Raw genomic sequence first — 25,992 nt, forward strand, 5'->3', positions numbered from 1 at the left:
TCAGCAACAAACAATACGTTCTTCTAAAACAATTAAATTGTTTTCATTTTTCCCATGTCCTACTGTACACTAGGCCATGATTTTTCCAAAACGTCTTGCTTTGACCATGCTTTGACATCCAATTCCCATACGAAACATCAATTACCACTTTGTAAATCGTACCAGAAGATGGCGTTGAATACCAAATGTTTTGTTGGGAAAACAAATGGCGTAAGAGCTAAATGATTTTCAGATTAATTCCACAATCAGAAATTAAACAGATAACAATAGACGTAGAAACAAAAACAGGCAATAAAAATTTACTATCAAAACAGGAAACGATAACCAGACTCATTATTTTACTACCATTCCTGTGTAATAACTTATATTTTCTTTCATAACTCGTAAAACGAGAGATATATGATCATAGCGTGGGAATCACGCAACGGAGGCTATAAACATTATTAAAATGCTTTTATTTCCGATGAACACAAAGGGCATTTGGCACTTACCGGTGAAGCATTCAAACAACTGGCCAGATACACGCTGATAATTTTAATGGACCTGGCATACCCTTCTAACAGATAGAAACTATCGCGTTTAAAAACGAGAGTGGGAGGAGGCAGGAACCGAACTTTACACACGCCTAACGTTTCAAGTTCACGACAGCTTGATTGTACCAGGAAGAAGAATGCCGTGATGACGCTATTGGGCGCGGCGTTTTTCGGTGGGAGTACGTGGTTCATTTGCGAAACGAGGTTCGGCCATTTGGAGGGAACCTGAAGAGCCAGCGCCTCCCGTCTATTTTGTCTGCGTGTGTTCGTTTCGCAGTCGTCACGTCTCCCTAACAAATGCACCCAACACAATCATAAAATCTACTTTGACAGGCATGACATCAGATTACATTCAATCAGCTCGTTTGGATGCATCACGGACCGTCACCGTCGTCGTCCCGCAACGAATCTAAAATATCAATCACGTTTTTAAAACTATCATCATAATTCTTCCGACTAGCTGGGGGCAAATACTTACAAGCTCTGGCGCTTTTTGATGCACGCACTATTTTAGTGCTCTCGTTATTACTGCGACAGGGCCGATTAGCCATCCTAGATAAATCCACACACGATCGTCGTCCTTGATACGATTTTCATTGACAACAATCAAACGACACGAAGGGCTTTTTGGGGAGGATTGAGCGTTTTGTGGCGTCGAGGAAACGATCAAAAATCACCTGGAAGAGGTCATAGCCGCAGGGTAATTGTTCTATTCCATTTTCAATGGCATTGTTTCTCCTTTGTTTATCATCGTCGAATTATAAGCAGAGCGCGGTCGTATCAAAATAGAAAATAAGGTCTGTGGCGTGGCGCTGCGGCCGACAGCTGCGCTGTACGACTCCCAATAGATTTCAGGTGATTCACCTGTCCAGGTAAACTAGAAAAAAAAAAAGAAATGAAAAGGAAATCATGGGCGTGTATTATTTACGACTTTCTTCTCTGCGACAAGCCTTAAGCAGGAATATGGTAGAAGAAAAAAAAAAAAAAAAAAAAAAAAAAGAAAAACACCTTTCGGCTCAATAACAAAAAAGTAGACAGGGGAGTTGACCACGAAATATCATCTACGGCTTATTACATATCCAACAGCCCAAAATATCGCCTTAGGGCTTGTCTATTTTTCCCTTATTTCCTAAAAAAAAAAAAAAAAAAAAAATGTTTCATACCTTCTCAATAGTTTTATCCGTCCGTGAGTGTCTGGGGCGAAGCACTAGAGGAACCCAACCGTCGTTTTTCTTTTTCATTTTTTTGAATATAAATGACGTCATACCCCAACACGGGTGGACACACGTTAAAAGAAAAGTTCAACATTGGGATCCTTTTTTTTTTTTTTTTTTTTTTTTTACAGCCACCGAGTCTTGTGCATGTACAAGGTTTTTTCGCCATATAAGGTCAGTCGGGCGTCTTCCTCGGTATCATAAAAAAAAAGCGTGGCTTTGGCGAAGAGCTGGACCCCATCTGTGTATATAAAGTAAGAACCTTAGACTTGTAATATTGTAATCGGCCTCGTCCCACATTAGCATAATGCCCAAACGCAGGACGCGAGACAGATAAAGGTGCCGTGTTTGGCTATAAATGAGATTAAAATGCAATCAAAATATTTGCAGTTGTGGCTTCCTTCGGCCATTCCGCGTTTCTCAAAAAACACGCAGACTAAAGCAGCAGTTTCTTTGGCTATTTGAATAAGTACACCATTAATTTCAGTTGACGAGAAAAGGAGAGAGAGAGAGAGAAAAAAAAAAGAGAACGTACTAAACAAATCTAAAAAAGCCAAGTAAAATATCGACCTTGGCAGCTCGACCTGAATGATCGTGCAAACTGCACAAACACAGCTGCGACTACAAGAGTCATTTGTTTAAACACAAGACAATACGTTTTTAAAAAAATATACAACAGTAGCGCATAAACAACTTCAAATGTCTTAAAGACGGTAAATACAATAAAAAAAAGAGAGAGAGAGTCTGTACTTCGTAAGGGTAGAACGGATGCTGGAGCCGTACGTACCTCGTCTATGCAAAATAGAAATCCCAACTGATGCGGGATTGGTCGTGTCAGGGTATTGTTTGCACGCCGGTTGATCCGTAGGATGAATGGGGATTAGCCATACTTAGAAAAGATCGTTTGCAATCTTTTATCTCTTTGCTGGCGATCGGCTGTTGCATTGTGTCTGGCATAGCCGAAAAACTTTCCCTCCTAAATTGGAATGAAATGTCAAAAAAAAAAATAAAACATAAAATAAAAATTCACATCGGAGGTTGTAACAGGTTCGCTTCTTCTTTTCTTTTTTTTTTTGTTTTCTTTTCTCTTTTTACCGTCTGGGTCGTCGATGAGAAAGTTGTCGTGTCGGCGGTCGTTGGACATGCCTATCACTAGCCGTTAAAAAAAAATGTTGCGGCGTTCTCCCGTAGATGTCCATCGGTCATTGGCCGTTTCATCTGGATGTACTCGATTTCGTTTTTGCCTTTTCGGTGCGTTCACGTCCTAAAGTGTTTCGTGTCGAAGCTTTCACGTGCTCAAAACGCTGCAGATGCCACCGTGTTATTGCGTTTGTCGAACGAAAAAAGATTTTCACGCCAGAAATGGCAGGAATTCGTGACGGACGAAGCTGACAGCAAAGAACGGGGGGGGAATAATATCGTGCCGAAAACAACACCACTTGAAAAAACAAAAAAAAACAAAAAAAACAATTTATGAAAACTGGAATTTGTTTGGTGGCTTAAAGAATAATTTGTTCGGGAGAAAGTTTTGGCTACACACGCGAAAAAGATTTACTAGCACGGAGCCTCTAAATAAACGCGATGTATGTTTTATCGGTGGCTGTGTGATTATAAGTTGGCTTTCCTTAACGAACGGTCCTGTTGAAAAGCTCGTAAAGCACAACCGAAATGGAGAAGGAAATCTGATTCAAAAGCAATCAAATTGCATTATTATATGGCACAATCCATAAAAAAAAAAAAAAAAAAAAAAAGAAAAGAAAAAGAAAATACAATTTGTTTGTTTTTTTTTTAAAGAAAGAGACAAGCATAAAGCTCGTCCTTGCGAAAATGGCATATTTATGTACATGGAACGATTAGCAGGTTTTGACGATTTCCTTATATATTAAATAAAAAGGCCAATAACCGGTTACGACCGGATGCGCATCTGGTTATTACCATTCATTAAAAAGCTGATGTTTTTCACTATTGATTTTCTTTCTCCTCCATTCATTTGATGAATAATTTTTCCGCGTGTCAAATCGAATAATGCGCGCAACAGAGTCCACACACACACACACACACACACGGACAATTGTTGATTTCAAACGAAAATCAAACAAACGCAAAGTTTGCTGAGGAGAAAGGCTCCGACATTTGGCGTGCGGTCGTGCGTGCGTGAACAACATCCAGAGAGGCCGCTCACCAAAATAAAAGAAAACAAAAACGAATCGACTAGCTGCGTGAATTGTTGTTTGGGTTATTATTGTTTCCTTTTTTTTTTCTTCTAGAAGTCGGTGTGGTCGCAACATCCCGCCGCTGCGCTGTCCGTGATACGACCGTTCGCTGAGCATATGGCCGAGTGTTAACATTGTCGGAATAAATTTGACACACACAAACACACAAAATTAGAATGAAAGACAAGGAAATGGCAATTCTTATTGCGCGTACTAACCCCAACCTCAAAAAGCCAGTCAGCTGTTTTTTTGCGGGACGGATAATGCGCACGCAAACGATACCGTCCCCCTTCAGTTTTTCCGTCGCTGTTAAGGCCAATGATTTCAAGTGAAACGTGATGCCTCTATGAATAGAGCGCAAATGTTGACGAATGTTCTCACCCCCAAAGCTACGCGTGTAAAAAAAAAAACTGAATTTGCTTGAAACGCACATAAAGGGACACCCACGTACACGCACGAACGCGTTAGCGCGCTCGAGTATCCCGTCGCGTCTACGTGAGTGATGATCTACTCATCCGTACGTCTAATTCTGAACGCACAGGGCGACGAAGGCAAAATCTCAATACGACTCCTAATCAATAATCGAATAACGTTAGTTTGTTAGTGAGAAAGATGCCAACGTTCATCGATAAAGGAAAAAAAAAAAAAGGATTCGTCACATCCACCATTGGCGACATAAATAAATAGATGCCCAGTCATAGCCAAACATTCAAAAGAGAAGAAGTTGATCATTTCAGCATCTCAAGCAACGGTTCGTTTCGGAGAAAGAACAGAATAACAGACGATTGTCAAACGGTTTTTGGCTTGAGAGAAAAGAGGATGGAACAAGTTGATGTTGTTTCGCTGTGTTTTTTTTCCCAAACTGAAATTCAATTCGAATTCGTATAGACAGGATGGACTCTCTGTTGCCATAACCGAGCTGAAATTCCTCCCTTGCACCTACCCTAATAAGGGAAAGAAATATTTAAAAGAATGAAAGAAAAGAAAAACGTGTTTTTTTTTTCTTCATTCGTTTAGAAGAAGACTAAAAACAAAGAAGAGAAACCGTGAGGCCATTTTTCTTCGACAATGGAACGTTTTCCAATTGGAAATGGCAACAGTTCTCCTTTAAAAAAAAAAAAGCTGCTAATGGGATGAAGAAGAGAAACCAAAAAAAAAAACAAAAAACAAAAACGTTTTTTGTTTTTTCTTTCGAGTTCGAGTCAAAAAAGGCAATCGCTGGACTCTTAACCGGACCCGATTTCGGCTCGTGTACGTCATTTGGCTGGGAGGGTTGACGTACACGTTGCTAAACATTTGTTGCATTTCATCGCCAAAATAGAAGAACACCCAAAAAATAAAATCAAACTAAAAAGATCCCAATCATTTTCTTATTATGTACATCTATTTTGCTCACTGCTTAGGTGGGCAAACAGATGCGTAAAAAAAATAAATAAATAAATGAAATGACCAAATAAATGAATTTCGCTTGATATGGTTAGAGAGATGCTGGGGGAATGCGCACGTCCTCAAAAAAAAAAAGGCAAATGAAAATAAACAAAAGATGCCACAATAACAGCAAAGAGTAAAAAAAGTATGGAAAACTGCAATAAAAACGATACTTGGTTTCGACATCACAGACGATGGGGGTTCGCGTCATCAAAAGAGAATCTGATGCAACCATCTGCGTATTACACACGTACGCGAAAGTTAAAGAGAAAAAAAAAAAAAAAAAATTCTTATCTCTTACTCGAACCACTTAATTCTATAGACAGTCGGATACTCTAGCAGCAGCAGCAAAAAAAAAAAAAAAAAAAATTATACTTTCACATCGGTGTATCAGGTTAACACCAAAAACACGTGTGTTAGCTATGCGAGCACAAACGAGCAATTGGAACCCGCAGGTGGGCTAGGGCCCGGCCCCCATTGTCGTCTTCATTTGCGAGAAACTGACACATCATCCTCGTTATTATCATTTTTTTTTTTTTGTTTTTTTTTTTCCAAGGCAGAGAGAGAGAGAGAGAGAGGGCGCAATAAATATGTAACACACGCTAGTACTCTGCTTGCAAATGTACAAAAATGCGTTTGTGTCAAGGCTTCGTCATTTTTGTTGGATACGAAGAGGGCGGAAAGAGGTCGCGATCCCGCCAGCGATGAAGCGAAAAATCACGAAAGAGACAGGGAGACGCGGAGAGAGAGAGAGAGAGAGAGAGAGACGATTGTTTTCAAACGTCAATGAGAAAAAAAAAATGTAGAAAAATAAAAAGTGGAGATAGACTCTCGTGTGTCCTCATTTTGAAACATCAATTATCGTTTCTTGTTGTTATTCGCTTGCTGCTGTTTTGTATCGAATGAAAAACCTGTTTTCTCCCTTTTTTTCTTTGATTCCTCCTCTCACCTTTTTTGGTGAACGCACTGATGCGGAATCGTTTCGGCAAAATCGAGCCAAAAGCTCTCAAAAAGAATTAAGGACATTTGTACTATCCCCGGCATCACAAATGAATAAAACGAAATATGGAAAGGAACGAACGAAAATGGTTGGCTTATTGCGTACAGTTCTGCAAGATGAACGAAACGCATTGAAACGAGCCGACAACAAGGCGCCAACAATATCGAGAGAACCTTCTTCTTTTTTTTTTTTTTTTTTTTTTTTTCTCGATTTCGATGCATTTAGATCTGCAGATCGTGTACACGCAGCTGAAATGAAAGAAACGCATTGCGGCCGATGGGATAGACGGATCGGAACGGCGCTAACGACCATCCGGTGATTTGCGTTCGTCGCCAACGTCATCCGTCACTATCAAAGCATCGATTAGCCAATTTGAGCCTTTTACGGCCGGAAACGCTACCAGTTGACTCCAATTCCCTCCAAACATTTACTGCACACACACACACACACACACCGTTTGGCTTTTTCCAAGGGGAAATCGCCCACGTTGTTACTAGCTGCTCTATCATCTCTCCTCTATTCACATTTCCCTTTTTTTTTTTCTTTTCCTTCTCTCTTTACAAGCCAAAATGGAGGATATAAAGGATACAATCGCTCGAATACAGTACACACCGTCTATCCGCGTGCGAGAGTGAAAGGGGGCCGGTACAAGCGCTCACGAACGAAGGGAAAAACGAAGTAGGAAAAAATGGAAAGTTCTCTCTCTCTCTCTCTTATTTCTTTTCGACTTCTCTCTACTAGATTTCCATAGTGAAACTATTTTCAACCTGTTGGCTGTATAAGGCAAGACTTGACAGCGATAGAGAAGAAAAAAAAAACAGACGAAACACGGGAGGAAGGAGAAAAAAAAAAAGAAGAAAGAAAACAGAATCTTAACGTGCGATGCTATCTGACACACACCAGCACGAAGATATAGTCAAGGCTTTCTCCCCATATATGTAGCTGTTGCATAAAAAAATAAAAAATAAAAAGAGGCCCCCTTTTTTTTTTTTGCCCTGGGTTTGTGCTCCTGCTTATTTTTTTTTTTTTTTTTTGGTGAGCTCCGACTTCTTCTTTTTTAACGAAATAAATAAAAATTTAAATTTTTTTTGGAACGACGGGTCCGCCCTTAACTGCTGGCCTGTGCGCGGGCCTTTTTTTTTTTTTTTTTTTTTTTAATCGGGCGTGAAGGGAATGGTCAAGTAGTTTCGAGACTAAACAAAAAAAGAAGTTCCCGACGAAGAGAGGCTAGATCATTTTGTTCATGTCAAACTCGTCCTTGGCTTCCTACACCCAAAAGGATCAACGAGTTTTTTTAGACCCACGTTTGTATGGACAGCCTATACAACAACAACATCGGGAAATCTTTGTAGACAAAGAATTTAAAAAAGAAAAAAAGAAAAAGGGGCGTTCTTTCTGGCGATGGGCCAAGAAAAACAAAGTTTGAGCTGTCAAACTATTTTCACATAGACAAGACAAAGAGGAGGGCATACAGTAAGGGAGGGGGGAGGAAGGTAAATGAGGCTAGTTCATCGATCTCCTCCTTTCTTCCCCTCCCCCCCCACCATCCACCTGTTGCTCCTACTGTGGACGAGAGATCCCGTTGCTGAACCCCATTCAAAACAATAAACAGTTTCGAAACTTATGGCCAACTTTAAAAACATTAAAAATCAATCAAACGGGTTTTTTTTTTCTTAAGGTAAACTAAGTAAAAATATCCGGATAACGTAATCAATCCGAACGACATCGAATCACCTGATGATTTTGTTTGTTTTTTTTTTTTTTTTTTTTTTTTTCTTTCTTTCGTTCTTCTCCGCTCCACCCGCCCGAGTCCCGTATTTTTACGCATCAAACCAAACACGTTGGCGAAAAACCTGAATTGAGAAAAATCACGAAAGATATACATCCGAAAACCCACATGGATGACGAAACATGCACTTCTTCCATCGCGATGACTAATGAACGTCCGACAGGTTTTTTTTTTTTTTTTGCTCGAAAAATAAAAAACGCCATTCAACGCGCTACCGTCGAATGACTCGCATCGCACTAATCATTCCGACTAAACTGAACCCCAACGGGCAGCATCTCTGGCAAAACTCAAATTTTTGTTTTTAAATTATAATGATAATGGAAAAGAAAGGTAACGGGACCGAGGTGTTTGGATTGGCCAACGCTCGCGGTAGAAACGAAATAACAACAGCTCACACGTGCCACATTTGACACGCCAAACATAGCGAGACTATTGTCATCATAAATAGAAGCAAATAGATGTTTTCTTATTCCTTTTTGTTTTGTTTTTTTTGTTTAAATACATTTGCCGCTCAGCTGCGTTTTTGGTACGCGGATAAGACATGCACGCAGACGGCCAATGTTGAACCAGTGCATTCGTTAAATAAAAAGAAAAAAAAAAATGAAAGAACATTCCGAGAATTTTTCATTTCCAGTTTACGTCTAGCCCAAAAAAATTAATAAATTATCTTGCATGAATTTGAAATTTATGATAAAAAAAAAAAAAAAAAAAAAAAAAAAAAAAGGGAATATTGAGGAAGTTTGTAGTACAACGAGGTTGAATTTGAATAATAATTGAAAACCAGGTCAGCGGGGCGGTTGTATCGTTCCGCCAAAGAAGAGCGCAAAATGCGTACTCAAAAAATAGAATTAAAAAAAAAAAAAAAAAAAAAAAAAAAAATGTGAAGTTTTGGCGCACATGTTAGAACGAAATCGGCACACATCTTCGAATGCTATTCTACTGCTTTTTCTTACGAAGGCTTCCATCACGGTTATATTCAAATTGACATATAAAAACGGAACGAAAAAAAAAAAAGAGAGGGCATACACCGCAAAAAAACCTGATTCGTCCTCCTCACTCCGACAGCTAATCAAAAAATATAATAATGTTCTTGATTGCAAAAAAAAAAAAAAAAAAAAAAAAAAAAAAAATCAATTTTTAAATTGAAAAGGTAAATAGAAAAAAAAAAGAAAAAAAATTCGTCCTTCACTATGATTTCATTACCACCACCGGAAAAATTGACAAAAAAAATTCCCCCCTCAAAAAAAAACAAACAAAAAAACAAAAACAAAAACAAAAATAGAACATGATCAAAACAGGTGGAGTAGGGAAATGACCAATTTTGGTCAGCCAATGCTACCACTCTGGGATGAATCGCTGATTTGCTTTGGCGTGATTTAATTTTTTTTTCTTTTCTTTCTGTTAGATGAGGGAGTCGTCCCCATTTGTTTTTATTTTCTATTTCTCCCTGTCTAGTTCTTTTTTTTTTTTGTTCACGTTCTTTTCTGTTTCATTTCATCGTGCAAGTGAACAAGGCGACTTGTATAGACCATTCGAATCAAACGCCTACGGGCCCGTCCTCCACCCACCACCTTGCCAGCTCACGCAACCCCACCTTCTGACTAGCATTTCTTTTTTTTCCTTTCCTTCCCCCAGCACCTAGTACACCTCAGCTCTTTCTCTTTCTCTCTCAACCCAAGTCCGAACAGTCTGCGGCTGGCTTCCAACCAGCGCTGACGCACACCCCGCCTTCCACAGTTCAAAACTCTCTCTCTGGCTAACAAAAATACGAACTCTCTTTTCTTTTCTCGTACAGCCACCTGATACATTAACGTAATCAATCATTGGCCATCATCAGCAGCTGAAAAGAAGAATTTTATTTTATTTTTTTTTTTTTTGAAAAACAAAATTCTTTTTCCCTATTGTGCATGTGCCGCTCGTCTGTGTGAGTGTGTGTGGTGTGTGTGTGTGGTGTGTGTGCGTCTGTTTCGTTTTGTTTGTCCGCCCATCAGCATAGGGTGTCTCATTTGCTTATACGCAAATTGATGACAATGCCTCATTGTCTTCCGTGATTGTGTGTGTCCAATGCGAGTGCGTCAGCAGTGAGAAAAAAAAAAAAATTGCATACAAAAAGCAAGAAATATTCAAATCTTTTTGTTTTGCTTTTTTTTTTTTTTTTTTTTTTTGATGGATGGGACTTCGAGGGTGGTTTTGAAAAACAAAAAATAAAGACGAGCCAGCCCGAAAATTAAGTCAGACGAAAGGTTCGATCCTTGTAAGGTCACAAAAGGGAAAGCGTTTCTCTCTCTCTCTTTTGCCAAAGTGATCCAAGCTGCTTGATTGAAAGTTACCGCACAAGTGAAGTGAAAGTTCACTTGTCTAAGGAGCGCCAATAATTTCAAATCGAAAAAAACAAAAAAAAACACGCAAAATAAAAAATAAAAAAACAAAAACAAACAGGCGATAATTGGTGTGTGCGTCGCTTGAATTGTTAATACAGCCGAACTGTTGGGCTGAGCATGCCGCACGGAAATGCCGGCCGCCAGGATCGCAGTCAGCAGCGTCCAGCGGGCCGACTCGCTGCGCTCTGAGCGCTCCGACGCCTCGCAAACCAACAAACGAGTCTCTTTCAATCGCGACGTTGACGTCAAGCACATCAATCACGCTCAACAGCCACACCAACAGCCACAACAGCAGCAGCAGCAGCAGCAGCAGCAACAACAGCAGTACATCCCGAGAATCAAAGGGCCGGCCCCAGCTCCGCCGGTCGGCAGTCACAACGTCGACAGACATGACCTCAACCTCACGGCTGCTGGCTCAACGTCCGTCAACAGCGCCACTCACGCCGTGCCGCCCTTCTTCAACGTCTACAAGGAGCCGACGTTGCTGAGCGAGGCCGAGCTGGCCCAGGAGGCTGAACGCATCATCCAGCAGGTGGACCAAATCAGTTGCACCGTTTCGCCCAATCCGCTCTTGGCCAATTACGAAACGCGATCGCTGGAGCGACGCAATCTGGCAGCCGCCAAGCGCAACAATCAAGTTCAGGGAGACAACGGGCTCAATTGGTCACGCACTTTGCCCACAACGTCGACCAAGAATCAGCTCGCCAACGACGGCAAGCCGAGTAGCGGTAAAAAGACGAAAAACATCGAACTCAGAGAGAAGAACAACATCCTCCATCAACAACAACAGCAGCAGCAACAACAGCAACAGCAGCAGCAACAACAGCAGCAGCAGCAACAACAACAGTTCGAGAAGCTCGATCCGATCGTCGAATCGAGCCCGCGTCGACCCCAGCAGCTCCCGCTCGGGATGATGACCATCTTGGACCAGCAACAAGAGCATTATCAGCAGCGCAACGGTAAGAGCCATCACGGCCATCGCGACGCGGCCCCCACCACCCCGCCCAAGTACGATTCCGGAATCGAGATGGAAGCCACCAGCCGGCCCAACGTCAACCTCATTGTCCAGCAGCTGACGGAAGAGTCGAGGCAGCGGGAGCTGCTGCGCCGTCAGTACCAGGACGAGCTCCATTTGGCCGAAGATCCGCTGGCTCCCCGATTGCCCACGTTGAACCTGATCGAACCCGATCCGCAATTCGGGTTGACGCACAACAAGAATTTGCCCTTCTCGTACACGGGAGGAGTTAGCCCGACGCGGACCAGTCCGCTCCGCTCGCCGCTGGGTGGGCCCCGTTTCACTTCGCCTCCTCCGCCCAGACCGGAATTGCCGTTCGGTAAAACGGGCGGAGTGACGGACGTTGTTTACGCTCAAGTCAAAACATCGGCGCAACACCAGGGCAGGGGACAATCGCCGTCGCCAGAACGTAACGTCTACCGCTCGTCGAACGGCGCCGGGGCGGACAAAGTGCCGGCCGGAAGAGGCAAACTGTTCCAATTCCAAGAGCAACAGCAGCAGCAGCAGCAGCAACAACAACAACAACAGCAGCAGAGGGATGTCATCCGCCAGCATTTGGGCTACCAAAAGGGGGTCGGCGTAGGAATCGAACACGACGACGACGAGGAGGAGCCCGAAGGGCCGGTGGACGAAGAGGATCTGGACGCCATCAAAGCCAAGGCTCGTTTCCTCTTCGGCGACGACGGCCAGGGCCATCAGACCGAGCGCAAATTGTCCGGAAGCAGCGGAGGCAATAGCCGAGCGTTGGACGCTCGCAACAACAATCGCAACAACGTCAACAATAGTCACGTCCAATACAACAATAACAACAACAACGCGTCGGCCGGCCTGTCTTTCAAGTACAGCACCTTGTTGAAAGACCAACAGCGGACGGGCGGCGGCGAGCAAGACGATCGCAGTTACCCGCACACGACCAAGATCCTCATCGCTGGCAACGACCAACAACAACAACAGCAACAACAACAGCGTAAGCAAACAAGGGCATCGGATCAACGCGTGTTCCAGTACAGCGACGACGAGGACGGCCCCCGTTTCGGCGGAAGAGGCGGGATCAAAGTCTATCAGGATCGTTCCGTTTCGCCGGAACCTCGCATCCAGCCGTTGACCAATCGCATCCGTTCGTTGCAAATGCAACAACAACAACAACAACAACCTTCGTCGAGGAGGAGCCCGGAACGATCGTATCAACAAAGAGAAGCGGAAAGTCGGACGCTTCCGCTTCCGCAAAAGGCCAATCAAATGTCGATGACTTCCACGCGCTTGATCCAGGACGCCGAGCGCGGGCGGACGGTGGTCCGCCAACGGAACGAGCCCGTCATCCACTCGTCTCGACTGACGCAGTTCCAGAGCCGCTACGAGGACGACATGGACGGCGAAGAGGAGTTCATTCGGGCCGCGCCGAAACCGCCGTTGCGCATCAAGAAATTGTCGCGCGAGCGGATGGAGGCGTCGCCGCCGCGGGCGACGACCGCGGCGCCCGCAGCGACGACGCAAGCCAAAGTGGCCTTCAACACGGTGCCGTGGCGTCGTGACGAACGCAGTCCCGAGAGTAGCCCCGAACGCAATTACCCGCTGAACCGGCCGCTTGGCCATGCCAAGAAAATGCCATCGCCCTACCGGTACCAACCGGCGCGCTCGTCGCTCACCCCGAGTCCCGAGCGGCGCATCTCCGATCCGCGTCGGTGGAACGAGCCGGCCGAAACGACGACGACGACGAGGACGACGACGACGACGGCGGCCGTGCAGCCCAACAATCAAGCCAACAACGAGCCGGAAAAACAGGAGAAAATCCGCCGGCAGCGGAGCAAGTTCTTGTCCGTCTTTCTGGGTTCGAAAGCCAACAAGAGCAAGAAGAAAGCGCCAAAGCAACAGACGCCATCGCCTTCCGTCCTGAGTTCGCCGGCCGCACCTGCGGCCGCCACCAAAGGCGGGCCGGCAGTCAAAGGTCAAGCGCCGCCGCAAGTTGCTAAATGGTCGACAGAGGACGAAGCGGAATTGGTGCGACAGAGTCGCTCGCTTTTGGTCAAAGGTCAAAACCATCAGTCGAATCAGACGTCAGCCACGAAGACAACGACAACGACGACGACGACGGCCAACAACAACAACAGCAACAACAACAACAACAACAACAACAAGAACTCGACGAATGCCGGTAGGCCGGTAGTCGTTGTGGAAGCGCCTTTTGTCCGCAAAGTGGCGCCGCCGCCACCTGTCACAACGACGGGCGACGCTTCCGCGCTGCGCTATCGCGTCGTCACCAATGGCACGGCCAAAGACGGAGGTCACCGTCGACGCAGTTCCACCGACCGGACCGACACGTCCGAGAGCGATGGCCACGTCAACAGCCACCAGCGCAATCAATTCAAAAATTTGCGCCAAAAATCGCAGGTACCAAAAAAAAAAAAAAAAAAAAAAAATGAAACGACCGAAACCGATTGAATAAAAAAAAAAAAAAAAAAATTGAAAGGTGGTAGTTAAAAAAAAAAAAAAATGTTTGAAAAAAAAAAAGGGCGCGGAACGAGGAAGATCGCTGCGGGTTGGCCGCTTCGCGCGTGCCTTTTTAAACCGGGGGAAGAGAGAGAGAGAGATCAAATGGCGGCCAGAGGTTGTTGACTTTTTTTTGGAAGAGTTTAGCGTGAGTCAGTTATATGGCCCAGCCGATTTCTCTCTCTCTCTCTCTCTCCCCTCCTGCAGTTACAAGAAAAAAAAAAGGGGGAAAAGAAATATATTTTGGAATTTCTTCAACAACCGGTTCCATCATATACGCTTGTCTTGGAAAAAGAAATGCCCTGAGATAGGACCCGTTGAGCCTCTGCGTTTCATGCCGAACAAGAAAATGGGAATAGAAAACATTTTGTCTTTCTCACTCGGCAAATCAAAAAAAAAAAAAAAAAAAAAAAAACCGAAAGAAAAACTATTTTTCATCCAATTTTTACATTTTTGACGTTGTTCTCTAAACCCTCCCATTAAAAAAAAAAAAAAAAAAAAAATGAATGTCAAGCAGCAAGAAAGAAAGACAGTAGTCCAAACGGAATTGGGAAATCATTTAGGTACGCGTTAGTAATACTGAACCCGAAAACAGCCGACCTTGACGGTATAAAACGAAGGTCCGAGCTGCTGGAAAAAAACCCCAAAAAAAAACAAAAAAAAAAAAAAAAAAACGAAAAATTATGAATACGACAAAAGAATAAGAAAGATAAAACACATTCCTTCAACATTTGCTCTCTCTCTTCTTCTTCTTCTTCTCTTGTTCTCTTAGCTAAAGAGAAATGTTAACCATCAATCCCTGCCTGATGTTAATGGCTTCTTGCCTTTTTTTTTTTCTTTCTTTCGAGCGTGTCTTTATGGCGTTCGAGATGGTGCTGATGTGTTTCCTCTTCTTCGGGAGAAGGCAATCAAAAATAAAGAAAATGAAAAGACACTCTTCGCGAGTGTTTGGTCGAGAGAACGCAGTAAAAAAGAGAAGGAAAAAAGAAAAAAAAAAAAAAATGTTCGTTTCATTTTCACGACCTTTGAACTAACCGCTGGGGACCACATAGCCTCAAGGCGATCGCCTCCACCTTTCTTTCAAAAAAGAAAAAAAAAAAAACCCGAGTCTGCAGCTATCGCATATGTACAAATATAGCCGCAATCACAACCAAAACAAGTCTCTGCCCCCAAAAAGCAAAAAGCAAAAGAAACTCTTACCTTTTCCGGCCGGTTTCGTCAGCAGCTCCATTTTGAACGACGGTTGTACATACAGAGAGAGGGCGGGGTAGACAAGCGTGACTGCTCCGTGCAGCACGACGAAATCCAACGACGATGTCTAATTTCATTGTCATTTTTCACATGTTATTATTATTATTCTTGTTCTTATTATTTATTCATTTTTTTGTTTTGTTTTTTGTTACCTTTTCATTTTCAAACAAATTTCTCTTTTTCCTTTCTCGTTCGTTCGTTCGGGAGCAGAGTTTCAACAATTTGAATTACCGGCCGGATCCGGTGATCGTGCTCGGCGAGGAACACCAGCACCAGCACCAGCAACATCGCGGCAATCGCCACGGCCACGACACTTCCGTTCAGTTCCATTCCGGCCGTCGCTATCAGGAGGACGGTGGCGGCCGCTACAAGCCGCAACAGCGCGGCATGATGGGCGACGCCCGTCCCTACGCCAGCACCAATTTGATCCACCAAATCGGAGTCGAATCGGCCGAATTGCGCGAGCGCAACGCGGCCGACGAGCAGCGACGCGCTCCGGCCGCTCCGTTGGGCAGCAGTCCGTCCGAATCGGCTCCTCCTCCGCCGCCGGCGGCGACAAGCGCGGCCGCAGCTCAATCTCAGCGCCAGATGCGCTACTTTGGCGACACGGACTTGGAGTCTCAGCCGTCTCGCGGAGGTGGCTATTCATCACGCTACATGCCCAAGGCCAAGGTGACGCGGAGCGCCAGCACGGCGGCCGGCATGGGCGCTGTCCGCAGGTAAGAACGATGACAATCCATCTGTGTGTGTGTGTGTCTGGGTCTGTGTGTGCCCCGCCAAGGAAAACAAAAAAAAAAAAAACAGCCAGTAATTATAATGGGATCTAATGATGATGATCATACAAAAGGACTGAGGGTTAGGATATAAAGAAGAAGATTGGGAGGAGTAGAGAAAACGAGGCACCAAACTCATTAGTCACACGAACGTATTAGAAAAGCGCAGCTGCACCAGAAATAGATGGCGGAATAAAAACAAAAAACAAAAAAAAAACAACGTGCTTTGCGTGACTTTTGCACGCAGAGTGCAACTAGTTGGTTTTTTTTTTTTTTTTCTTTTTTCATCATATACCATCCAGTTTGTTTTTGTTTTTTCTCTCTTTGTTGGTATTAGGAAATGAGAGCGTTTTTTTTTTTTTTCGGGTTGTTTTGACAATGGCAATTTCCACGCCGACGAGATGTCAATTAACCTTCAAAAATAAAGAAAGAAAAAAAAAATGTGGAGGAAGACGAGAAAAATCGTCTACATTTTTCTTTAAGAATTTCTCTTTTTTTTTTTTTTTTTCCCTTCTAGTTGTTGAAAGAATAAAAAGGAAAAGAGGTATAATATCGCACCGCACTCTATGCCTCTTTGCCAAAAGAAGGCAAAAAAAAAAAAAAAAAAAAATGAAAAGTACAAATAAAAAATGCGTGTTGGAGGTGAAAAGTTCGTGAGAAAAGGCGTCACTTGGTTAGATACACGACCGAGAGAAAAGAGAAACAAACAAAAGACAGTCGCAATTCTTTTCTTTCGTTTCGAGCTATTGATGATCCCCACCTTTTTTTCTTTCCCCCCCCCCCTCATCTTTGGCTTGTCATTTGATTATGTCATCACGGAAATGTGGGTGACTCGTCGGTTCTTTACCTTTTTTTTTTTTTTTTTTTCTTATCTGATTATTTTGAATCAAATGAACGCAGAGGTGTGTTGCATCAGCGAGGACGACACCATCCGGTCAGCTCGGTCAACAGCTCAGAGAGCGACGGCAGCGCCATGCAGAGCGCGGCCGGAAGCGCAGAGAGCCAGCGCTCCGTCTACTTGCACGCTACAACTGTGGCCGACATCCCCGTCACTAGTCACGGTCGTACGGCCCAGCAGCAACTGCTAGCGTCCAGGCGGCACAGGGCGCAGAGCCGGGAGGACATGTCGGCCCTGTCGGGCACGACGGGATCGACGCTGAGGCGGACGCAGACGCGACAGATATCGCGTTCGTATTCCGTGCTGGCACCGTGGAAGCCGCGTCATTACCGCGACAAGTACGAAATCACGTACAGCAATCAGCAGCAGCCGGGCGGCCAATCGGCGCCGGCCATGGTCGTCGGCGACGTGGGCAAGCCACCGAGGGCGCCCGTCCGGCGCCGGGAGGACGTCATTGTCGAGTCGGAAGATTCGGGAGACGCGTACCGTCCATCGGCGGCCGGTCCTGCGGCCGTCGCTCAACGTCAGACTGGGGCCACATCATCCAGCAAAACGGGCGGCACGTCCGTCTCTCGCTCATCCACCATGCCCAAAAACACCAAACTGATGGCCGGCTGGTTCCGCAAGAAGAAGCAACGCTAGTCCGTCCGTCTTCCCATTCCATCGCGTCCGTCCTCTTCTTTTTTTTTCTTTTTTAAAACAAAAATAACACCAATCAATTCCGCCCCCCCCTCCCTGCTGGTGCCCTCTGCCATATCCGAGACTAACTGCAAAACGTAAACAAAACAAAATTAATATTCATTTCGAGTGGGTTTTTTCAATTTCGAATGGGACAAATTACGTACGCAATTCTTTTTTCTTTTTTCTTTTTTTTTTTTTTTTTTTTTTTTTGTAATTTCAAAAAGTGAATTTAAAACATTCCCTATTTCCTTGTGCGCCAAAACAAAACAAGAAGAATAAGAAGAAGAAACGCCAAGAAGTCCGGAGTGCGCGTCTACTGGGCCATCAACTTGACGTAAGTGAAAAACAACAGCAAATTAGTTTTCTATTTCTTCTTTGTTCCACCACCATCTCCCCCCCCCCCCCCAAAAAAAAAAAAAATTTTTTCCTTTTTGAGATCATTTCGACGGCCCAGACATGACCAACGCCTTTATCTTATCTTTCGTCCGGTTTTCCTCCATTTCTCCGTGCGTTTCAAAGACCTAAAATTCACCAGAACCAATAGCCCTCTTTTCTTTTTTTTTTTTTTTGTGAAAAGGAGACAATAGCGAAAATCGTTGAGATAAAAAAAAAAAGGACTAAAAGATTTGAAAAAAAAGAAAAAAAAAAATTCCCGACAGAAATTCTTTACGTACTCATTTTTTTTCCCCCTTTCCTCCGTTCCCGGAAAAGAACTGACCAAACGAAAAAAAGAAAGAAAGATTAGACACGACGAGTACTTGCCGTATTAGAATAAAAGATAAAAACAAAATGGGGGACGAGGTAAAACTGGCGGAAAAGGTCCTCAAAGGAGCAAAATGTTATCTATATACCTACTCGATTTTTCTTCTTTCATTCCAAAAGCGGAATACGAAAAATAAAAAAAAATGCGTGTTATCGCCTAGTAATGAGCCTGTTCGTCATAGAAGCAGCCCTCCCCCCCCCACCCCGCAAAAAAAAAAAAAAAGAAACAAGTCATCCACGTTTCTCATTTTTCTTGTGTGGCCTGTTTGCTTTTCAAAACTTGAACAACATCATTTTCAGCCGACAAAACAATTTCAAGTTTTAACTTTAAAAAAAAAAAAGAGAGGGGGTTGGGTGGAATTCTTATCTTAAGGGAAGGGCGTCGTCGCACCTGTGCGCACGAAATACCTCAGCGCTCAGATCATCTTCTATTTCTTTAGCGACATCCGCCGAACCCCATTTTACTTAAAATTTCAAAAAAAAAAAAAAAGAAAAGAAAAGAAAAGAAAACTATTAAAAAATTCTTTGAAACAGCGTTGTCGTGCCAAATCAGTTCGATGGTTCAGAGACAACACCTGTCGGGTTGGCAACAGTAAAAACAAGAAAACGGCGATAACGAGAATAGAAAATAATAATAATAAAAAAAGAAAGAAAGAAAGAAAACAGCCCAAAGGGGGGAGAATATAACGTTAGTCGGTTTTGTGTTTACCTTTGGCGAAGAAGAAAATAAAAAGAAAGGCAACGCCCCGAAACCCAAGCGAGATTATGATGATAATAAGTTGAGAGCAGCTCTCCCGACTCTTTTCGTGTTACCAACATATTACACACGCGCGCTGTGCAACAGTACCCAACTGTTGTTGCCGTACCGCATTTTTCAAACAACATCTTTATAACTACCGAACGACGTCCTACATCTTCACGGTCAGGCTACGCCCCGTTCACGCGCGCAAAAAAAAGAAAACAGACCACCATTTCCAATCATCTTCATTTAAGCGCCAAAATTCAAAAATCGAATAAGGTAAAAATAAATGACGCAAGATCTTCTTTTAAATAGTCATGCTCCACCTTCAGATTCTTTCCGTCGAACAAAAAAACAAAAAAAAATAGAAGGAAAAATAGAGAACACCTTATATGGTCCGCGTTAGACACCACACAAAAACGATGTGTATGTCTACAGAAGAGGAAGAGTAATCAGGACTTAGTCAGCGTCTCTCCATCTTCTTAGTTTGTTTTTTTTTTTTTTCTCTTTGGGGTTGCTATATATACATATTTTTCTTTTTCTTTTCAACTATAGAAAAAATAAAAGGGGGAAAGATGCATCATTTTTTGTCCCTTTTGAAATTTTCTGACATGGGCGCGCTCTCATCGTTCCATGATTTTTTTTTTTTTTTTCCTTCATCCAGACGGGCCACAACCAACGCCGTTGTTGCGTAAGGTGCTTTTTTTTTTTACTTGTGAAAAATATCCCGAGGGCCGTTTGCATTGAAGTAACGGCCACAATTTTTCAGAGGCCGGGCAATGAACAAACGAGTCCAAAAACTATCGGATTTTCCCCCCTTGTTTTTATGGCCTTTTATCGGAGCTGCTCTTTTCCTCGTGATGGCATACAACTTCTGTGTAATGCAAACGGACAGAGACCAAACACCTGTGCTGTTATTGTTCGACCACGAACCTCCCAACAACAACAACAACAAAAAAAAAAAATCTCCATTTTCCCTTTTTTTTTTCTCAATAAAAAATAAAACTGTTCCGTTACTCATCGCATTAGGTTCCATGACTGCGCACACACACGCATATCTCATTCGGACGTGTAAACGCAAAACAGCTTGGATTTTATTTAAAAAAAAAAATACTGGGATCAACATTTTTCATGAGCTCTTCTCCAACCCCTTTCACTTTCCTTCTTTAACCTTTTGATTTTGATGGGGAATGGGGTGGAGGTGAGGTGGGATTGTGATGAATAAAAGGAGAAAATAAAAAGGTGGCGCTTAGTACGTGGAATAGTGTAGCTGCCGCCCCGGAGGTTGTGAGTTCTAGTTTATCGCATTCGAGTCATCGTGTGATGAGTGGGCCAAAGGAAGACTAGCGGCCAAAGAGATTTCGAAAGAAAAAAAAAAAAAAAAAAAGATGATGTTTATGCGTGAGTGATGAGTTGGGCGTTGATCGGAGCACGAGAGAGGGGCCAGATCATTGGCGTTGACAAAAGTATTTCCCACGCAAGAAAAAGATTTTCCCTGATCGTTGTCGAAATTCTTCCTCAATCTAAACAGCCCCTGGAAATATGGCTTGACCTGACCCTGTGCGCGCAGCCCCGTTACGTATAATCGATAATGAATAAATAAAGAGAGAGAGAGAGAGAAATAGCTCTCTTACCTTTAAGGGATACTCTTCTTCTTCTTGTTTTTCCTTGATGTCTGCCATCGTTTCGCGTTTGTTCTTTTTTTCCCTCGGAAAAAGAATCCGGAATCGACTGGAGACCCCCATTGCGTAACATACCACACACGCGAAAGAGACGCTCCTCCTAAGTAGATAGCGAGAACTAAAGAAGAAAAAAAAAAAAATAAAGAAGAAGAACGTGATTAGTAACGGTCCGCGTTTAATTGGTCCTGCAATACTGTAAACTAACTAGCGTATTACACACAGTTAAGGGAAGTCAATTTGTGTAACCGTAGAAGCGTGACAGATGGCGGCTACGATTTATCGAAAGTCTCTCCCCTGTCTAGTTGTTGCTTTGGACGGGGATATGCTTTATTATTCGGCTGTGGCCATTTAAGTGGAACGACGTAAACTGATGAGAACGCAATTTCGCTTTGCCTCCTTTTTTTTTTTTTTGTGTGTTCAGATTGGACGAGGAAAACAAAATAAAGAAATGTAACGACATGGAACACAATAATAAGGCCATTACAGTTGTACAGAAATGTACAGAGTCCAGTTTAAACGGGAATTTAAAAAGACAAACTTTGTGTGCCTTACTTCGGATGGGGTACTTTTAGATTTTAAATGGCTGAACGACTAGTTGGTGTAACGATGAAAAGAACGTTCCACTCGACAAGTAACGTTCCTCTTAAAAAATAAAAAAAAAAGAAAAGTAAATAAAAAGACCCACCTTGGGTTTCTCACGGCGATCGACGATATGCGCAGATATGATCACCAACGCACCCTGCTATAAATAGCTAAAACATTTTCTAAATAGAAAACAAAACAAAAAAGAAACGTTAATGAAAGACAAAAATTTTTGTACGTGGATTTAAAATTCTTTATCTTTTGCCACTCACCGAATAAACTATTGTGTTTTCCGTTGTTGTTGCCAGGGATCTTTCAAAAAAAAAAAAAAAAAAAAAAAAAGAAAAAAAAAAAGAATGAATTTTTTTTTTTTTTTTTGTTTTCAGTTAAAGACACAGAGAACGTAGTAGAAACAGGAAAAACCCGCACCTTGTTTTGGGGTACTTTATAATCTAAATAATTCCCGATGCAAATATGCGTCTCCTTGGCTCTCAGCCACAATAGCGGGATAAAGTGTTGTCTGGTGGGGTCTGGCGTAGAGTTCACGTCCTAGTAGTATTCCACTCTTTCACAATCTTGTGTGTCAAACGACTCACGAACGAACCGTTCCATTATCTTTTTCTTTTGTCTTTTCTCCATCGTCTTGACAGGCGTCTGTTAGGTGCTCCAGATTCTTGCCTTCGCCCGGTGCTGCAGCGGATTCAACGACGCAAAGACCCTCTGAAAATAATCTGACTGTTATTCGTCCCGATTTTGTTTGTTTTTTTTCGTCTCTTCTATTTTGGCATCGTTCACCTTTTTCATCATTTGTGTCGTCCCCATCCCTAAGGAAAATATTATTATTATCATTTTTCTTTTTTTCAAATTTTAAACAAGTTTTTTTACGATGTTGGAACAATAACCATTTCAATAATTCCTCCGCCCGTGTGTGCCAATTTCGCATCATAGTAGAGTCGTCTTCAACTGGGTAAAAAAACAAACAAATTCTTTCTTTTTTTTTCTTTCTATCTCTTCACAGAGACTAAACGTCATCGCAATGTCACATCTTAGTTGACACCTTTCTTCTTTCCTGATATATACATACATTTTTTTTTAAAAACATAATAATAACAAACTTATTTTCATCATCTTTACCCAAGTCTTTACATCGTTTTTCTGCTCCTTTTTACCTCTGATGCTGTGTAAAGAAAACAACAACAATGAAACATACCACGAGCTCAGCTTTTTCAAATCGGAAAACGAGCCCATTCGGTCGCTGAAATAAAATAAAATTAAAAAAAAATATGCGTCACGTACTTTTAGACATTAAAAAAATAAAACGAAATGAGCAAAACTCTTCGTGCATGTCTGTGTGAATGTGTACAAGATTGGCTTTCGATAATGTCCTGAGAACATTTTCTCTTTTCTTTCATTCTTTCCGTCTAATCTTTTTTATTTTTGTTGTTAATTCTTTACGATTTCCCACATAGCCAAACAGAATTTGTAGTTTTTGTACAATCGCATGTTTTTTTTTTCGTTTGCCCTCCTCTTTGCCTCGTCTCCTCCCCCTCACCATTTTGATATAATACAATAAAAAGACTGATGGTTAAACAAAATGGAAGATTCTAAAACAAAAATGACTACAGGCAATTCAATCAGTCAGGGCGTTTTTACATGCGGATGCCATACGGCACGGAAGGATGAGCAGCATATTTGTTATGTGTGTGTGTCTGTGTGTATCTGTAATACCTTTTAAACACACATGGGGCCAAACATCTGATGGGTTTTCCCTCACATCTTGTCCGTCAGGCACAGCACGACACCCAATAAGACGCAAGCCATTCCGAGGAAAGTGCCTGCGGTAATGTAATAAGACAAACGGAATGAAAAAAAAAATGTTTATATACGAAGAAGAAACATAAATAATAAATAACTAAATGTTTTGTTTTTTTTCTTCAACGGGCTAAGGAATTAGTTATCATTACAGCATTCCCGCATGCCAGACGGATCAAAATTCGGAGAGCTGAGAAAAAACGTGTGCGGCGTGCAGACAGCGAAATACAATCCGTTCACGCACAGCCGGATTTTCAATGAATTTTTTCACAAAAACAAAAAATACTACAAACGAAAAAATACCAGTAATGGTAAACCTGGCATACGGTTAAAAGGTTTTAGTAATTTGAAAACATTTTTTTTTCCTCTTCTCTTTCTAATATTAACACGTTTTTCCTTCTTTCTGTTTCAAACACATCTTTTGGATTTTGCTTTTAAACAGATGCTGGGACTATCAAGTATCTCAGCACACGCAACTGGATGCCAACGGGCCACCGAATTTGCTACTACTATTACCGCTAAGGTGGCACGAAGAGTGTAGTTAATATTATTTCGCTCGTCTTCAGCTTGGCTGAAGAGGATGAAAGAAGACACACGTAACATTGACGGGCATGATTAAAGATGCTGAGAGCATTACGTGGTGAAGCCGGATGCTCTCCCAGGCACTGACCCGCAACAGAGGTGAAGAGGAATGTCAGCCCGTTGGTCAATGGTACAGCAACCGACAGTTCTTTGGGGCCATCAAAGGAATCGTTTCAGTATCCGGCGAAGACCGTGATGTGGTAAAACAGCGAAAATGAAAAGAAAGAAGAAGAAAAAAAAATAAAGAATGAACACTTAAGAATAAAGGCTAGCGAATGTCTTGACCGCCTTCGTTCTTTTCAGTTGTGTGTGTCTATCGTTCTTTTTATCACAAGTTGAAAAGATTGGAATTAGATACGTTATCCCTCAAACGGCGGAGAGATAGAAGGAAAAAAGAAAAAAAAAGGGGGGGGGGCGAAACGAAATGTGGTTTAATGAAAGAATTTTGTTTCTCATTTGTCAAAAGAAAAAAAGAAAGGGAAAAAAAAAATACCGGTGGAGCTGAGCGTGAAGTAGAAGAGAATGGAGCCGCACTGGTTGACCAGGAATGGGAGAACAAACTGCAGAACAAAAACAAAAGAAACAAGAAATAATATGTAAAATACGGCCAACTAGATTTTAGAAAAATCCTAGAGAGAGAAAGGTAGAGTTGGGGAGGCACAATTGGTCGTACAGGCCACAGGTATGTGTATAACAAGTGGAACATTTTTTGGCCGTGAAACGGGCTTCAGTTTCCGTCAATGACTTCATTGTCCTGGCGAGACGATGGGAAAATTCTTACGTACTAAAAAGGATGTACCCAAAACACCCGAACGTGAACTTCAACCTGTACGAGGGTTCGTTGAACTGGTCAGGTGGGATGAATTCATTAGCGTGATATTCTTTTTCCCCTTCAAGATTTATTCACACAGAACGCACTATGCCCGATGTTATCCTGCTAGACAATCTTTCCTAGTCAATGCTTATGAAGCAAAAAAGTTACAAAGAAAAAGGAAAAATGCATTTCTTTCGTTTTTCTTCACTGACGGCCCTGTCCGAAAAAAGGACATTAGTGAAAACCTTGCTTTTTTGTTTATCTTGGGTGACATCGCAGCTCTTCGACAAGAAAAAGGCTGGTCTCGATTGTCTCAGTAACGAAACAATGGTAGAACAAAGTTCTTTTTCGTGCACCGCATTTGAATACTTTCATTAGAAAGCTCTGACTATATTCTGCTGTTGGTGTGAGATGGGAGGTGAAGGCAAAATATAATAAATCAAGAGTCATCTTGGGCCGCGAACAGGTGTGCGAGGAGGAATAATAAGTATATACTTTTAAGCTTTTTGGATGCTCCATTTGGGAAAAACACAATCTTGCAAAGAGGCTTTACCCTAAAGGACTATCATCAGAACAAACGACAGCTCAATCTACCATGTCAGATTTGACTAACTATAGTGGAACAGTTTACAAAAGAGACTCATTTCAAAGCTATTTCTTATCAGCATCAACTGCACAGCAAAATATTTTAAGTATGCTGTTCAACTGAATCCTGTAATCATGCTGTAATTAGGCACAGCTGTCAGACAACAACGGTGACTTTAAGGGGAGTCCTATAGACAAATAAACTTGCACAAAAGAGAAAAAGATGACTTACTTTCCAATTTAGTAGAAGGAATTTGAGTTCTGAACCAAACTGAACCAGGAAATTGGCATGCTTCACTCTTTGGATACCCGAGCTGCCCTTGCCCATCAGGGGATTTGTAACACCCCATAAGAAGGCAACACTTATGAGACTAAGAATCCCACCTACCAATCAAGAGAGAAAATTTTAAAAAATATTTATACATACAACAAGTACTGTTTGAAGAAGAAAAACCCAACCATAAAAGTTCATCATAACGTGGTAATACCTGAATCCATGCTGTGACTGGTGTGAATGCGAAAACCCGATTTTTATTACCGAGAAAAAGTTCAGGATAAACTCGGAGTTAATAAGAAATAACAGTTTGTCTAAGTTTTTTGGGTCCTACAATGAAGCTGTATATTTTAATTTTGTTCTTGTACAGTCAGGCACGTGAAATACCAGTTGTCCCGCCATAAAATATTTTAGCAGACAAACACCTAGCGGTAGAAAATGCACACTACGTCTACATTTGAATATATTAAATGGTACAACTATAATAAATAACTAAA

At 42.4% G+C, this 25,992-nt stretch overlaps 2 protein-coding genes and 2 long non-coding RNA genes across 6 annotated transcripts; 1 reads left to right on the plus strand and 3 right to left on the minus strand.

The window, feature by feature from the left end:
- Nucleotides 1–333: 333 nt before the first annotated feature.
- Nucleotides 334–15,585, minus strand: LOC130690280 (uncharacterized). 2 transcript variants are annotated; one of them, XR_009000928.2, is made up of 8 exons: nucleotides 15,464–15,585; nucleotides 15,261–15,378; nucleotides 3,288–3,429; nucleotides 2,843–3,185; nucleotides 2,535–2,723; nucleotides 1,697–1,988; nucleotides 1,012–1,410; nucleotides 334–942 (listed from the first exon to the last, which is right to left on the minus strand). It is a non-coding gene; the product is annotated as an uncharacterized LOC130690280 (long non-coding RNA). The 2 variants fall into 2 exon arrangements; XR_009000929.2 differs by lacking the exon at nucleotides 3,288–3,429.
- LOC130690258 (myb-like protein AA) lies at nucleotides 9,962–23,023 on the plus strand. Its single transcript, XM_057513259.2, has 4 exons — nucleotides 9,962–13,961; nucleotides 15,522–16,030; nucleotides 16,985–17,997; nucleotides 22,079–23,023. Exons 1-3 carry the CDS (start codon nucleotides 10,689–10,691, stop codon nucleotides 17,622–17,624), a joined length of 4,422 nt encoding a protein of 1,473 aa, XP_057369242.1. The 5' UTR covers nucleotides 9,962–10,688; the 3' UTR covers nucleotides 17,625–17,997; nucleotides 22,079–23,023.
- LOC130690281 (uncharacterized) lies at nucleotides 17,637–22,223 on the minus strand. The gene is made up of 5 exons (XR_009000930.2): nucleotides 21,858–22,223; nucleotides 21,701–21,740; nucleotides 21,532–21,610; nucleotides 20,799–20,964; nucleotides 17,637–17,749 (listed from the first exon to the last, which is right to left on the minus strand). It is a non-coding gene; the product is annotated as an uncharacterized LOC130690281 (long non-coding RNA).
- LOC130690276 (transmembrane protein 234 homolog) lies at nucleotides 22,570–25,867 on the minus strand. Of its 2 annotated transcripts, XM_059495910.1 has the most exons (6): nucleotides 25,710–25,847; nucleotides 25,454–25,605; nucleotides 24,316–24,382; nucleotides 23,878–23,970; nucleotides 23,157–23,263; nucleotides 22,570–22,683 (listed from the first exon to the last, which is right to left on the minus strand). In XM_059495910.1, exons 1-5 carry the CDS (start codon nucleotides 25,717–25,719, stop codon nucleotides 23,199–23,201), a joined length of 387 nt encoding a protein of 128 aa, XP_059351893.1. In that variant the 5' UTR covers nucleotides 25,720–25,847; the 3' UTR covers nucleotides 22,570–22,683; nucleotides 23,157–23,198. The 2 variants fall into 2 exon arrangements, with proteins under 2 accessions (XP_059351893.1, XP_057369269.1); XM_057513286.2 differs by lacking the exon at nucleotides 22,570–22,683 and having other exon boundaries at nucleotides 23,123–23,263; nucleotides 25,710–25,867.
- Between the last annotated feature and the right edge of the window lie 125 nt (nucleotides 25,868–25,992).

This window comes from Daphnia carinata, chromosome 6 (assembly GCF_022539665.2).
Source record: "Daphnia carinata strain CSIRO-1 chromosome 6, CSIRO_AGI_Dcar_HiC_V3, whole genome shotgun sequence".
Lineage (NCBI taxonomy): Eukaryota > Metazoa > Arthropoda > Branchiopoda > Diplostraca > Daphniidae > Daphnia > Daphnia carinata.